The 16,345-nt window shown below is 42.1% G+C and overlaps 1 protein-coding gene across 1 annotated transcript; it reads right to left on the bottom strand.

Moving 5' to 3' along the window:
• Positions 1-2,172: 2,172 nt before the first annotated feature.
• Positions 2,173-15,666, bottom strand: SMIM13 (small integral membrane protein 13). Its single transcript, XM_027451574.3, has 2 exons — positions 15,453-15,666; positions 2,173-5,857 (listed from the first exon to the last, which is right to left on the bottom strand). The coding sequence occupies exons 1-2, from the start codon at positions 15,526-15,528 to the stop codon at positions 5,664-5,666; spliced, it is 270 nt and encodes an 89-aa protein (XP_027307375.1). The 5' UTR covers positions 15,529-15,666; the 3' UTR covers positions 2,173-5,663.
• Positions 15,667-16,345: the final 679 nt, after the last annotated feature.

The raw sequence follows: 16,345 nt of genomic DNA, 5'->3' as shown, positions 1-16,345 counted from the left end.
GAAAAGCAGATCCCTCTTGGTACTTTTGGGGTTTCCTTTGAGGCAGATCATTTTTGAGGTCACTTTGACAAAAAAAAAATAATCCAGTGACCCTCTACTGCAGAACAACATGCAATTCCCCCAAGCATGGGATTCTACACACAGCTCACAGCTTTCTTGGCACGAGGCATGCAGGAATGCCCCTGTCCCTCCCAGCCAAGATCCACCAGGATTTCCACCGGGATCGCTAAAAACAGGGACAGCAAAGGCGCTTGACTGCACTGGGTGCACTGATGGGTGGGTGCTCAACACGTCTCCTGCGCTGTGCCCTCTACCTGCAAAGCTTGAAGGCCCACGCCATCTAGTGGTGAACAACTGGGCCCCAAGCTCTCTTTTCACCTACCTTTGGCAACAAAATCCTCCAGGTTTCAGACCAGACAAGCACAATTCATCTGTTTGAGAAGCCAGTCCAGAGGGAAACGCTTTCCTCATAGCCACACTATTCCTGCAGCACTTAGGAGGAACACGAGGACATCTTGGAACTAGAGATGAGGAAAAAGTCAAGTCTCCCCTCAGTGAATCCTTTAGAAAGTGTAAAAACTAATGCCATTTTGTAAATGTAATTGCTGGTCATTAAATACTGCAAATATCAAATAAACCTTGTGATTTTGGCAAATTAAGAGGCTAATACAGAAAGTCAACAGAAGAACTGAGAACAAGATCCAGAAAGCGAAATTTGTATTTTCTGATACCAGATTTTCAAGTCCTACTGAGCCATTCAAATTCTCCAGCGCAGAGGAGAAGATATTAATATCCACGTATAACAGGCTACCCTCCACTGCAGCAGTTTTGAGGACGATGTAGGGTGCACACACCTCCTCATTTGCTAAATTACTCCAGTGAAGGCAAGGCAATTGAAGCTCCAATCACAGGTTTCACAGCACAGATTTCTGCATAGAAGGCTGGAAGTTTTAATGGAGGGAACAACAATCAGCTGCCTGCATCATACTGCACACACACAGCCCCAGCTGGGAAGGATTTGCAGCTAAATCGTTACCAGGCCACAGCCCCTAATACAGGACATGTCTTCTCACCCTTCCAAGTTCAGGGGCATTGGCAGAGTCCTGGTGGCAAAGCACCCAAGCCACACTAGAAGGAAGTACATCACAAACAGTGTACACGTACAGTACAGATGCTCAAAACACACAGATTTCTGGTCTACATGAAAAGTACATCAATATACATGTCTTTAAGTTTGGATATGAAACCCAGCATCCTTACATGACCAACTCCCAGTCTAATCCTAGGTAAGTCTTCACATAGGTATAAGCAAGGCAAGATGAAACCCAGCTTGTTTTACAAAGGCTACCTGATCTCCTTGTGTTGGATAAAGGCCACAAGAACCTCAAGAACTGCACACAAGTACCTGTGTGGAAAGAGCACTGCCGGCTATGATGGCCTGCTAGGGAGCTTGGGGCAGAGCAGAGTTACACAGCAGCAGCTTTAGTCATCTTCCTGGAGCAGACGGTGATGTGTTTCCTTGTGGTCAGCACCAAGCAGAACAGCAAGCAGGTGCTTTATGAGCATCTGATACTTGTAACCAATCACACATCACTCCCACCTATGTCTAACCCCCCTTCCCAAACACACCTCTATCTACAACTCAGACTTTTTGAAGTCAAAAAACCCTCAAGTGCTCAAGTTACCTAATGCCATAGCATTTTAGTAGCCCCTTCATTAGTGGCCCCTTTCTGCAAATGAGAACAGTAGGACAACAGCAGACCATCTCATTCAGGACTCAACACATGCATTTTACTTAACAGAAGCAATCAGGGAGAAAGCACACACACATTTTCTTCTCCTGTACAATATCCTCAATTCCAAACTATTAGAACTTCCTACTTTAAATCAGTAACCAATCTTAAAAGTACCAAGAACAAAGGAAAGAGTTGTTTTATTTAATTGCTAAAACCAAATGATAGCTTTCAAGAGCAATGCAGAAAAATCATCTGTAATAACAATTGACCTAAAAGACACGTACTAACCTGGCTTTTAGGATGAAATCATCCGTAGGTACTACGCCAGCTAGAATCTGACTTTTGAGAAGTCCTCTTTTGTACACTCATATGAAGTCTTATTCTACAGAAAAAAAAAAAAAATCCCATTCCAAAGAGAGACGGAAACACACTCAGATCAAGTATTTGTAACAAGTCTGGTTATTTTATTTTTTACGTGTGCAGTCAGCTAAAACAACAGCTAAACAGATGAAAACAGACAACCACAGAAGCTTTAGGTACAGTATCTTAACACTGAATAAGCAAATGACCGCATTAAACACTTTTTTTTTTTTATGCTGGTCATTTCCATACAAGACAGAATTACATACACAGGTCTAGTTCAGTGTAAAACCTGATGTTAAGCAGCAAGTTGCTCACGAGTTGCAGCACGGTATATGGCATTTACTGCAAACAGCTACAGCAGCAGTGCTCAGTGGATGAACTGCATAGAATTAACCTTACGGGCAAACATTAGATAGACCACCACAATAACAACCTTAGTGGCTCCTTAACAGGTCTGAATTATGCAATTCAACAACAATTGTCTATACTCTGGTATTTTAACAATAGGTTTTCTATATTTTTTCACTGCTCTGTACTATATTTGTTCCAGCTTTCCTGGCAGCAACTGTTTTCATTTAACTAATTATACAATGCAAGTAATCACTGCTTATTCAAAAGTTACACAGCCCCTGCAACAGAAGTGATATGAATACATTTAAAATAACCAACCCAAAGTACATTCAATAGAATGGCTGCAACAATAAGGCAATGAACAGTTTCGAAAATAGATCCTACTAAACAAAACAAGACCAACCACATAACATGTTGTCTTCATAAGGTTTCAGACTTGAATAGGTCATTTCAAAGTTAAGTGCTTATTCACCAGTAACAGTTCAGAAGTACACTGGTAAAAATATTCAAAGACATGAGTATATTGGACTGCCAGCAATCACAACCCAGGTCTTAGCATGAGTATGCGTGCACACACACAGCTTCATTTTTACAGGTTTACATGAAGTGCCCTGCACAGAGATTTTACTACAGACTCTCAGGAAAAACTGTATACTAACTGAAGATACCAGTATTATAAAATTCTTCCTAACCTCGTAATATAAGCCTCTGACCTGCTACTAGTAAGATCACAAATGTTATACATTAAGCAAATAGTGTTATTGGCAGCTATGTCACAGCAACTTTAAAAAAAATAGCATCAGCTGTTTAAAAGAGACTGAAAATAATTTGGGGGAGAGAATTGTACACTTACAATATGCAAATAAGGGAACTGTTTGGCTAGAGCAGATGAACTACCCAGAGATTCTACGCCTATTAGCTTTAAACTACCATCTAATTGCATATTTAATCAGCGTCAGCATTCAAGCCTGCATGGGTCTTCCTTCATTAACTTGCTCCGGAGTCTTGATTCTTGCACCTTTAGAACTACTCTGGATAGCTACAAATATCATTATAACTTTGCATTTCTTCACAGCTACCAGAAGCAGAGACTGAGTTAACTGTTCCTTATCTCAGATGGAGATATTACAAGCATAAGCATTTTGCCATCTTCAGTGGATTTAGGTCTAGGCAAAAGTAAAGTGCAGTGGAGTGTCAATATTCTACATTAGGACCAAAAAAAAATCTTTATTTGTAAGCCCATATTAGCAAAGCTCCAAGACAGAGATGCTAAACATTTTTCTTCAGAAAAATGCTCCAGGATTTGGCTAGTACTGCTGAGCTGAAAGTCTCATCATGTGAAAAAGACATACAGACACAAGAATATTGTGACATTAAATTGTGCAATAAAATCAACTGAAAGCAGCAAGGAACAGAACCTGATTGCTTTTGCTCAGTTTGAGTAAACGGAAATTTTACTAGTGAAGAAAATATTATTAGGAATTCCTGGTCAGCAGTCAGGATAGAGGAAGGAGACTTACTATATTTCTGCATGTGTTTCAACGATATGCGCACTGTCTAGTCATGCTTTGAAGTGCAGCCCTGTGATACAAAGCATGCTTATACGCACATGCTAGTAACTAAAACAATGACTTTCAGGTTCCAAAGGAAGGTCCAGGCTGATCTTACATATCTTAATGCTCAAGCATCCAAGTCATTTATAAGGTGAATACTCTCAGTAACTTTTAAACAGTATTCACAGATGACAAATTAAAACAAAGGCACCAAAGAAGTGCTCTTTTCCCAGAAGTAGGTCTACTTAGTGAGAAACCTAAATGTTGCTGCTTTTAGCTGCATAAGTGAACCAAAACCACAAGTTTGTAAGTTACAGGTTTAAACTTCATTAACAGCTGCAAGTACAAGATCAATTTTGTAGTCCTGTTTAACAGTTTTTGTTGTTATTGTTTTTGTTTGTTTTAATACAATGAACAGTGATCCAAACAATACCGCATATCTAGGTTCTGAGAGAAAACTGAGGCTGTTCATGAAATAGACTTTTGATTGCTCCCCCCGCCATGCACACGGAGGTGGAACATGCATGGTCCTCTTTTTCCCAAAGATCTCACGCATCAATCTTCAGATTGGCTAGATAAACTGAACTGGAGCTCTTAATTCAGAACTGCAGTGTCAGAATAGCTGCGTAACTCATTCTCAAAAACCAGGAGCTCGTTACTGGTAAAGATCAGCAAGTTTCCCACCAAACATGAGGTACCGAATTCATTAAATTAATTGCTGTAACACTATTAAAGTGTTAGAGTGACGTCTACCAAACTGGTCGGAATGCCTTCACTGGTTCCAGAGAAAACGTTAGGTCTGGTACCAAATACCTGATGTAAGAGTGTTCAAGGTGAGCTAGAAAAGTACTTAGTATTCAAGAGCCAAAGATGACACTTCAGATTACTAAACCATAGGTACATAACCTAGGCATCTTCCCCTCTCTAACATAAATTGGACTTGGAGTAAGAGGTTCAGGAAGAACATACAGAAATCTATCATGATTGTTCTACCTGTAACCATTCTTATGCCAAAAGCAAGAAAACAAATCTTATGACCAGATTCAGTATCTGCCTTATTTTAAGGAAACAATTAAAACCTCCCATGTTCATTTAATATTGTTTTTTCATAATTCATTTATACTTACATAGAGATAAGAAAATAACAAAGTTTCACTTTAGAATATTTTCTAAAGCAGGATATTCTTCCAACTGTTTTTCAAGTTCACATGCATTCTCAAGGTTGAAAAAAATATATATTCATATATAGCTAAAGAAATAAAACTCAATTTCAATACATGTAGTTGCAGTGCTGTAAAGAAAAAAAATAATTTAGAAACCATTTCAACTCTGAAACATTTATTATGTTCAGACAAATGCAAAGGCTAAGCCTATGGTCCAGGACCTATTTTTCATCTGTGCACAGGGACAGGAGCTACAGCAGCTCAGCATTTTTCTGATGGAGAAAAATGCTCTCCACCCCTCGTTTCTTACAGTACTCTATGACTTGCTGTCAAAGCCCTCCCTGAACCTTTATTGAAGTAGCAAGTATTGACAGTTCCAAAGCAAAGGTCCACAAGTATTAATATTACCTCTTAGGTCAGTTTTTCAGTACGGTCAAGCCATTGAACAACACAGCGCAGAGGTGCTTAACCATTAGCCAGAAGTTCAATGAAGTATTTTAAGTTGTTTCTTCTGCGGGTGCCCTTCGCTGTCGAGCAGATTTCTGTCTACTTCTGTGTGGTGAGGGTGGAGTCTCTTGTTCGGCTTCTGTCTCTGCAGGCTCGTTGTCCCCCTGCTGGGACCCTGTATCACCTATCAATTCTCTCAGGAATTTGAACTTAGACAAAAACAACTGCCAGACCACATACCAGCCTGCAGGAGACAAAGAAAAAAGGTATCACTTAGTTAATTCACACACATCGATAGGCAGCTCTCAGGCAAAGCACAGCAGAAAAGGGAGAAAAAAAAATAATCAAGTGCCACCTTGATTACTCTTAACCCCAGCATTCCTCCCTCCCCCTCCACACCCACCCACCCCTGTTCACAGTCCTGCAGGCAACTATGCAGCTTGATCAAGTTTGCCCTCATCCAGAAGCAAATATTCTAAGCTCCAGGCAAGAACCTGAACATATTCTTAATTGCAGTGCCACAGCAAACAATAAGCAGGCGATTACACCTGTGCAAAGGCATGGACCTTAGCTGGCAGATGAAAAAGGAACTTCTGTGGTTACACCTAAAGCAAGGCCACAGAATTCAATACATAGGCACTGTAAAAAGGTAGCAGTGGGGTTCCTATGCTCCCTCAGCAAACACACCACACTCAGGACAAACCACCTTCTAAAAGCTGCATTACATTAGGCACACTTGGAGACTTTTAAATTAATGCCATGTTTTACATTAAATACATAACTTCCTTATCATAATTCACTAAAAGGCAACATCCTCCAATTCAGTATTTTCTCACCACACCAAAGTCCCATTAAAGTAAAATTATCAGGTAAATTTGTATAACATTTAGTTCCACCCCAATGAAGAAACGTTCTTGGTCTCAAAACCACACAAGTGAATTTTACAGCTGAGAGAGTCACATTTCTAGAATCTCTAAAAATATTTAAGATCTACCACCTCCTTGCTCTTAAGTCAGCATTTCCAGAACAGATGGACAACACTTACAAAAGCAAATGTATTTTTATCTAAACCTAACCCAGAACCTTCTTTATAAAATTCTCATTTATCTAAGCACTTTGATAAAGAAAGGCTGGAGCTGTACCAAACTGAGAACTAGTTATCCCATTCCCTTTAGCTGGCCAGTCAAGTTTCATTATCTATAGCTTAGACGTGTCACTTAGCTGCATATTTCACAGATAAGCAGGATAAAATTGGAGCTGTGATCCAAAGGCATATGCTATAATACAAGCTGCAATATCAAAACCATTTATCTCAGTCAGAGCTATAAATTAACAGTCCTTTTCTCAATCTGAAGGTTTTGCCATGCAAGCCTGTAGTGCTGACACCTGCAAATATTAGCAGCCCTATTTTGCACAACTCGGGAAAGCTGTCCCCCCAGCAACAGAGCTGTCAGCAGAAATGGATTTCTGAGCCTGGGCAATGGGCATATAAAGCAAGGTGAAACACTAACAAGTGGCACTTGTGTAACCACAGCACCTTTATTTTTCTCCCTCTTTTGTCACTGGAGTCAGGACAAGGTGAAAGCCATTACTTAGGACAAAGCAAGACCCCGCCCTTCCCCTCTGTCCTAGAATACTCTTCTCACCCTGTAGACTCTTAATTTCCAGAACTTCTCTGCTACCAGGGTCAGCTAGAGGAAGGCATGACAACCTTTTAAGATCCAACTTAATTCCCAAGGCCTACTCCAAGTATTTCCTCTTCCATTAACATCTGAAACTTTAAATGATTTGCGTGACATCAGATTCAATTTATTCACAAATACTTTAAAAGCCCTGTATCTAGAAAAAAAAAATGAAAATGGCTCGTTTATTGTGTTTTTGCATAGCTAGAGGTAAAAATTACCTCTACTTTTGAAAATTGTTCCCATTGAGTGGTATTTAAGGTCTTTGGGATCTACAATGTTTTGTCAACTTTTAAGACCATAAATCGATCCATTTTTCTCACAGCTCTAAAACTCATTAAAAAAAGTAATCAAATCTCCAAAGGCACGCTTACTTCCAGTCTGCACGGGAAAGAAAAAGTGTTCCCAATGCATACAGGAAAGGTGAAAGTGAGACCTGAGCAGAATATTACAAACTGTTATAAGTGTCTTCAGCTCCACAGTTTGCTGAGAGATGAAATTTGTGAGACTGAACCGAGAAGTGCATGAAAAGCATGCAAAGTGTTTTATCACATTCACTTAAGGAGATGGGGGGGTGCATGAAGCTCTCAGCCACAACTTGCCTTTTTCAAAAGGTCCTCCCTAAAATACCTTCAAGTGAATTCATGTCAGATACATACGCTACTTCCAGAGAACACCCCAAGGAAGAAAAAGCCAAAATATTCAGGGCCTCCCCCCAAATAAAGTTGTAGGACACTTGACAGAAGCACCGGAGTATATTTGATATAAACAAACAGGCCAGTAAGTGAGGTATTTAACTTTGGCTGGGTAAAGAGCTTCATATGCTTCCCTTATCAGTGCAAACTGGCCACTTACACAGAATTACAACCTGGACAAAAGCAAACACTGAAGGCCATTACAACCAACCTGACCAGCAGGACCAGGCAGGAGATGTGAGCCAGGATGCAGTACACTGAAAACAGAATTACAAGAGGCTTACCCACTGATAGTGGGAGGGACAACCAGGCTCAAGAGCTGTAAAAATAAGTTCAGGTTCACCCTGTCTCTGCCACATCACCATCCATTGCTGCCTCCTGGTCGTCTTCTCTGATCTTCCTCCTGGTACGGTGCTCCCCTGCAGGCACGTCCCTCCCCACATGCACCCCTGCTGGCTCCACATGAAAGACTCCCCAGACTGCCAAACTATACCACAGACACCGTGGTATAAGGTAATCAAGGTAGAAAGATTCCTTTCTTACACTTGTTCTCATCACAGTGCCAACTTGGATGGAAAGTTGTTTTTTTACAGCATCCCCCAAACACACCCGCTCATCTGAATCCAGTTAAAGATGCCTCTTCAGCTGAGACTCCCTGTCGCCTCGCAGTTACCAAACACTCCAATAAAACTTCTCAGAAATAACCAGACTAGTAAAGAATTGAAGCAAGTTGCTCAGGGCAAAAGAGACTCTCTCCAGCAATGGTATTGAGTAAATACACCATTAAACAACAAAAACAAAAACAAAACAAACAAAAAAAAGACAAAGCCTGGAGACAGATTCAAAGTACCAAGTTGTATCGCCATCTCATTTGAAAGTATCTTTTATCAATTTTTCAGCCTCTTAAGAACACTGCAAAATTGTAACCCCACACTTTTTAAATGTCAACTACAGAGTGCATTTAGTGTATTTTTTTTTATTTCTTAAACTAGAATGGACAGAAAGGCCACTCTCCTATTATGCATCTCAGCTTTGCCACTATTCTGCTATAGAGCTGATGCCAGGCAGGTAGCTGGCACCACCAGTTTGCATCTAAGAAGTTTCCAGTCTGTTCAGGCCACTCAAAGAAGTCTTACTGGTTCACCTCCACACACAAAATACTTGTTTGGAATCAGTCTTGTCTTCTTTAGCCATTTGATTTGCCTTTTTGAGTCGTTCTCAGCTTAGCTGAATCTGTGACAGTAAAACAGCCTTGGCACAATACATCTTCAGCCAACTAGCAGGGATGACATGCCACACCAACATGTAATATTTTACCCTAACTGGTGAAAGAAGCTGCTCTCCAAGAAGTGAGCTAGGGCAAGGGTACATACACCACTGCAACACACAGCAGGGGCTCCAGCTCCCTGTAAAGCAGATACCCAAATCCAGAGAGCCTGGAAAGTCTGCAACCATTATTCAGCATTTAGGCAAAGTAGCAGCTTCCAACCTCCACAGAGTTGTAAGCTGGGAGCCACTTAAAACGCCACGGCTAGGTGCCAGCCAGAGACATTTAAGCCACGCTTGGCATCGTGCCATCAGTATGTCACCCCTCCTACGAATCGTGAGGCAATGTGTTTGCAAAGACGGGACCGTGACTCAAGGCTCATTTACTGACTCAAAAGCATGTATCATCTTTGCAATAAAGCTGTCATGACAACTTTAATTTGACCAAGTTTCAATAAAGCTACCTTCTCTGTTACCTCCCATACTGACTCCTAGTTCTTTGTAAAGGGGAAAGAAGCAAAGCAATCTGATGCTATATTACTCACCCTCACTTGCTCATGGGCACAAGTCTCGGGTCCATAACTTTCATTCACCTTATGTTAGCGTGTAAACATAAAGAGGGGGAGGATTTTATTTACTGGAACATATTTTCCTCTTCCATTTGAATCACAAAGATAAGCATAAAAAGCCAAAACAGGGATAATGTGGAATGCTGGTGTAAAATAAGCTGAATTTTCTTATGCAAAACACACATTGGTCCAAGAAAGGAAGGAAGGTGATGTGGTAACAGTGCAAGAGTTACTTGCTTGTATTCAAACACTGAAGTGCCCACCAGAGAAAATCTTAACATCTACAGATGGGGGGGCGGAGGCACACAGCTCTAGAGGCTAAACTGAGATTTGGGAGAACAAGGTTCTACCACAGGCAAATCACTTTAACGCTGTGCCTTTTGAAGAGGTATGTAATACACTACCCCAGAGAACACCTTTGCTGTCTCCTGATGTCTGCTGTCAGTGACACGCTGCTTGGGTCTGTGCCGCTCCCTAAGCCTGCTCCTTATTTCGCACCACATCACTTGCTGACTGATGCAAGGAAGCTTGCTCTTTTCCAGTCTTCCATTTTTAACAGTTGTAAATTTCAGTTTCAAATGAAAAAGTATTTTCTCTTTATTGCTAGCCTACTCAGGCATGGCTTTCCTCATGTTTTGAGGTATGTCACAAGATTATGTCATTTATGATAGTTACAAAACTGTTTAAACAAAGTGTTATAGAAGAGTTATTCAGGCAGAATTTAAGGCTCAAATGTTTTCCCATCTACAAATGAATTCAGACTTGTGAAGCAAACCACACACACTTGGTTCAGCAATCAAAGTTACATGATTTTTGTTCTAAGTTTATGTCTCAAACCCCATCTCATCAGCCTCGCCTGCTGAATGAGAAGAACAAGCCTATCTGTTCCCCTGAAGGCACTTCTGCACCTTCATCGGACTATGTGCATTAGTACATTGGGAAAATAAAACAAAATAAAACAAATACACAGAGAATAGAACACCAGCCAAGTTGAACTCATGTATTGCTTACCTATGTTACATATGGAGTGGTAATTCGTGTTGAGAAAATGGTTGATATTAATAAAGAAGGGGGAGATTTGGGAGTGTGGCCATAGGGGTTTGAAAGCCTCATGGTTGAGATAACATTAGAATCTTAATGATGAGGCCATCAGGAATATAAAAGAGTTTAGAGGAAAGAAGGGTGACTCAGGAGACTCCAAGCAGCCTGGGGTTTCTTGTTCTCCAGCCATTAAGGCATGGAAGTCTCTGGGTGTTTGCTGTTGTTGTTACATTCAAAGTTGTTTGGCCAATGAAAAGTTGTTTTGAAAAGAACTGCTGTGGAGAGAAGGGTATAAGAGGGGAGCCTGCCCTCAAGATAAAAAAGGAAGGCAACACGATGTGAAGAAGTTATGATCAATAAAGAAACAGGAAAAAGGAGTGAAGAGGAACAGGCTAGCGGAACAGAGACCAGGACGGGAACAGACACACTGATTGCCTCATGAAGAAAGGTTCAGCCAAACTCAGCAAACTGCTCAGAGAAGCTCGTACAGAAAGTTGCTGGAAATGGGCGCACCAGAGCTGGAGAGAATCTCGAGCTGAGAGAAGCGGACCTGTGCACACAACTGCCCCTCGCTGGTAAGCAGTTGCGCATTATGGAGAATCATACGTCCTTAGAAACAAAGACTGTCCTGGTAACCTTACAACTTATTCTCCTTATTAACGATTGGACAGTTTATGAGCCTAAAATATGGGACCAAAGTGGGGTCAAGGTGTGGGACTCTGCAACTAAAAATGACAAGGTTGCAGTGGGATTGCTCGGCACCCGGCGAGCAGCCTCTGAGGCCTTAAAGAGCCCTGGGGGACCACAGTCACAAACGTGTGGTTTGCCAGACAGTGAGGGAGCTGCGGGCTCCTTTACTGATCCTTCTGCTACGCCATGGGCCCCTCTGCTGCTACAGCCATCGAAGGCCTTTGCTGTTACACCCCCTGTTGACCTGAACGTGCCTTTTGACCCAGGCCTATTGGCCTTGAAAAGGAGATGGATATGCTTTTCTTCAATCCGGGAGGAACGGGATACATAGCCCGAAGACCGAGTTGCTCGACAACTTAAAGCGAGACATATTGTTCAAAAGGAATGGAAAATGGAGACTTGTTAGTAATCAAGAAAAGGAATGGAAAATGGAGAAACTTAAAGGATTGTTTGTTACCTTTTCTGATTTCTTTCTGATTTGTTACCTTTTCTGATATGTTTAGGTGTACTCGAGTTTATTAAGTCATGGAAGCTAAAGGATTGTTTGTTACCTTTCCTGATTGTACGTATGTATAGGCATACTCGCGTTTAGTACGTAAAGCAATGTTCTGTATATTTAGAATGTTTGATGTTTGTGTGTGCGTGTTGGTGGAGCATAGACTCCCCGCACACCCAGCACTGTTTACTTGCATTTTATACCTTTTAGAAATATTTGTTTTATAAATATTAAAAAACTCAGGTGTTATAAACGAGGTCTCAACTCAATCTATCTCCTTCACTGTGCATAAATTCCTACCAGCAACAAGGAACGCACAAAAGCAATGAGATCACGAGAGAAAACAGAGAAAGGAACTCTGGAAAGATGGCTATAAAGTGGAAGGAAGTTACCTTAGGTCCACTTTTAGAAGAGCAATTGAAAACTAGACATGTTTGTAGTCTCTCAATGGTTTTTATGTCAGATGTGCTCAGTTTTACAAATAGATTTCACTAGCTGCAAGCCTTCAGTGCTTCCTAACAATTCCAGATTAGGATTGGAAATGGCAATTGCAAGCATCCAGAAGTGTGGCGTAATGACCACACAGACACCAGGGTTTCTTTAGGGATCAGTAACTTCAGTAACTTTTATTGAGGACAGGCTTCCTTGTTATACCATTAGCTCTACAAGCGGTACTTTCCCACTAGCTACTCATTAGTTAACAACTTTGCCCTGTAACAGCAAACATTTAGCCACTTCCAAGTCTTAACGGTTGGAGAACAGGCTGTTTGAGACAGCAAGGGTCTCGTGAATCACTTTTCTTTGTTCTTTCTAGCTTGTTTACATTCCTCATGGCTTCATCGTCAGGAATCCCATGTTATCACATCACCAACCATGGGGCTTGTCGACCCCCCTGGCGATACTCCCACACAGCAGCGTTAAACAGAAAAAGAACTCAGGTCACTAACTCAGTGTACTTGTATAGACATAAATGCAAAATTCAGGTATAATCATTTGCTTTTCACATTGCTGACGAACTGGTCCTAATAACTTCTGACAGTTTGTGCATTGAATTTTATCTTTTCACTTCAGAAAAAAAAAAAATAACTGGAAGGAAATTTAACATTATAGGAGGCTTTCATAGCGCTTAGCCCATCACATCTGTGATGAGCAACATAAATTCAGGCAATCCTGGGACATCTCCTGGATATTTTAGTAGATTTTTCTCTGCAAGCATTCACACCATGAGTCCTTTTACAAGCCACTCAAAATACAAGTAACAGCTCATCAGTCTTTGGACCCTGGCAGTCTTCTGAGGCTGTTAAATACCTTTCATCAGATGGCTATAAAATATTCTTATCAGCTTAAGCTTACTCAAGCTTATATCCGGTCATCCTTGTCTCAAGTTTGTCCATTAACTTGTGTGCCTCACTGGCTAGCATTTACTTGTATCCTGGCATACATACAGCACTCATCTCCTTGGGAGACTGGCAGGCTCTCGTTTTACAAATAGAGACCCCCTCAGTACAAAAGTTGGTAAGATGCTGCCTACCACAGGCACAAATAATTTGATTGGAGGTAGTTTATACTAATTTCTCCTAATAGTGGTCTTGATACCACTTTTCCTGAAATAGTTTTCAGTCTTGGCACAAGAACTAGAAGTATCCTTGTACTAACTGATTAGTAAATGCTGTGTAGGACTGGGAAAATACCATTACCAATGCTATATAAATCATACCAAACTTTACCTAGCAGCCATTTCTGTCAGGGTAACAGTTACACCTGCACCCTATATAAACAGCAGATTCCTGCATTTACTACCTTTAAAATCTAGGCACATTTTAGCAATCAATTTATAAACTCTGATACTGTTAAAAACAAGATACAGAGGACAGATGAAGCACAGTGTTCATTAAATCTGAGTGTAGAATACAGAAGTCCAAACTGATAAGTATTTATAAGCCATTTAAAAATAAAGTTATTAACTACTTTTGCTATTTTTAAGCAAGGAAGTACTAAAGAGAAGTTACCAGGCAAAGTTAAAGAGATCCCTCAGCACTTCACACCATTTGTCATACAGAGACAAAAGCAGAAACACCTAGAGAAAATGTTTCTGATTTTGAACAGTATGTTGTAAAGTTATTCTTAGCCTTCAGCATTAATGATCTCTCACGTGTACTCTGACAGCACGGAAAGCCTAGTAAATACATTGCACCTCCAAAAGACAGAAGATGGCCAGACAATATCCACTGAAGACAAGAAACCCATCTCAGAACAGATATCCACCTGTGTCACTGTTCAGTCTGTGACAATGGACAAGAAGGGATACAGGAGAAAAGAGCAAAGGAGCAGGGAAAGCTTACAAGGTGCCTCACCTACCCCCAATAATCTGTATTTCAGATGTTCCCTTACCTTTTAACATTAGTACTAGGGCTTAAACACATTGATGGACCATTTAAAGTTCATAGAAGAAAGATAAGTTTTAGAATCAAAAATATTCTTAATATTCTTCATGAGCTTACCATTTTCCCCTTTCTTTGTGTAAAATAATACTTTCTCCTTTTTTTTCTTTCTTTTTTAAGCCTGATCATTTCCCTTTATATACTCCAATTCCTCTGTAACAAGGAAATGGAACAACCATTCCCTGTTCACCTTTTTCACTCTACTCAGTTTTATAACTATCACCTTCCATCATTCAACTGTTTTCCAGGCTAGACAGCTCTAACCTAGTTAGAATCTCTTCATGCAGAAATCACTGCACAGCTCTCACCGTTCTATGCTTTTAAAAAAAATAATCTGGGAGATCTTTTTCTCTATAAATAAGGTAATGGAAATACACTGAGATACAGGCACGTGATAGGTCCTTGTAGCAATATAATGGCATTTTCTATTTTATATTAAATGTCTTAACATTTGATTTGCCTATGTCGTTTCTACAATGAATTAAATGTATTTCGGAAAGTTTCTTTGAGTGCCTTGATTTAATCCTCTGTTCAGGATAGTAACAGTTCAGTCTGAACCCCTTAAGCTTCTCCACATGATTTACGTATGCACATACCTCTCAGTTCTCAGGGGTGTAACTCCACAGATGTCAATACTGGATTTCACCTGCCGTTTCACTGTCGAGCCCCTTGACGTTACTACATCTTTTCGCGATGCAGTTTTGAGCACAACTCTTTTCAAAAGCATTAGATGCCAGCTGAGCCTTCAGGTCACCCCCCTTGGTTTTCAGAAAAATAAACCCCCCGAGCAGCAGACGCCGGGTGGATTCACATCTCACAGGTCTGCACCGCAGCTGGGCTTGGTGGCGCTTACCCTGCATGCTGGGGCTGCTTTTTGAACCCCCATCCCGACGCCCCGGCCCCCCCACTCAGCACAGGTCCGGGAGGGATTTTCCTCCCCGCGCCCCGCGGCCACTCACCGCACAGCATGAAGAGCAGCACGCAGGCCAGGGTGGCCACGATCACCAGCAGGGTCAGCCCGATGCTCTGCCACATGCTGCCCGCTCGCCCCCCGCGCGGAGGGCAGCTCCGAGGGCTGGCGGAGCCGGGGGGGGCCCCACGCGAGCTGGCGGCGGCGGCGTCGCCCCCCGCCGCTCCGCGGAGCAGAGGCGGGGCGGGCCCTGAGGGGCGCGCGGGGCTCACCGGGAGTCCGAGTTCGGCTCCCGCAGGAGCGCGCAGGCCTCTGCGCGGCGCGGACTACAAGTCCCAGCGTGCCCCGCGCCCTGCCGCCTGTCCCCGCCGCGGGATGGTGTCGCTGCGCCAGCGCCTGTAATGGCCGCCCGAGAAGGGTCCGGCGCCTCAGCGGCTCTGAGGAGGCAGTTCTTCCCCCGCGCTGAGGGAGCCCGTCGTTTTTCTTCACTTTGTCATCGCTGTGCTGGCTTCCCGCTGTTTGATGTGCGCGTTACAGCGGGGGTGCAAATTCCACGGGACCTGTGGTGCTAACACTGCAGCTGCCCTGCCCTCACTAGGGAAATCCGAGGAAATGATAACTGCCAGGAATCGTGAGATAAAGGCTGCGCTCCTCACCGATACAGCCCCACTGGTGCAGACTTTAGCACTTTCACCTTTAGCACTGGAAAAGAAAAGGTTGTGACTTTCCCTTGTAGCATGGGAGACACCGGCTGATGTTCCTAAAACTACTGAAAACGTGTGCTTAAATCCACAAGAGCAGAGCTGTGACTGCCCATGAAGATGTCACCATTGCAGGGGGATGTCGAAGGCTAATCCACTTATCCTTTGTGTTTCTTACATGGTTGATTTTAAAACCTCCCCTTCTAAGTGAAGCTAAAGTTCTTTCTTTTCTTGCTCGTTG

Source organism: Anas platyrhynchos, chromosome 2 (genome assembly GCF_047663525.1).
Source record: "Anas platyrhynchos isolate ZD024472 breed Pekin duck chromosome 2, IASCAAS_PekinDuck_T2T, whole genome shotgun sequence".
Classification (NCBI taxonomy): domain Eukaryota; kingdom Metazoa; phylum Chordata; class Aves; order Anseriformes; family Anatidae; genus Anas; species Anas platyrhynchos.
This window is presented reverse-complemented; position numbering and strand designations above follow the sequence as displayed.

Coding starts and splice junctions, on each gene's coding strand:
- SMIM13 (XM_027451574.3), bottom strand. CDS start 15,528: ATGTGGCAGAGCATCGGGCTGACCCTGCTGGTGATCGTGGCCACCCTG. Junction 5,858..15,452: donor GCTGCTCTTCATGCTGTGCG/GTGAGTGGCCGC, acceptor TGTCTCCTGCAG/GCTGGTATGTGGTCTGGCAG.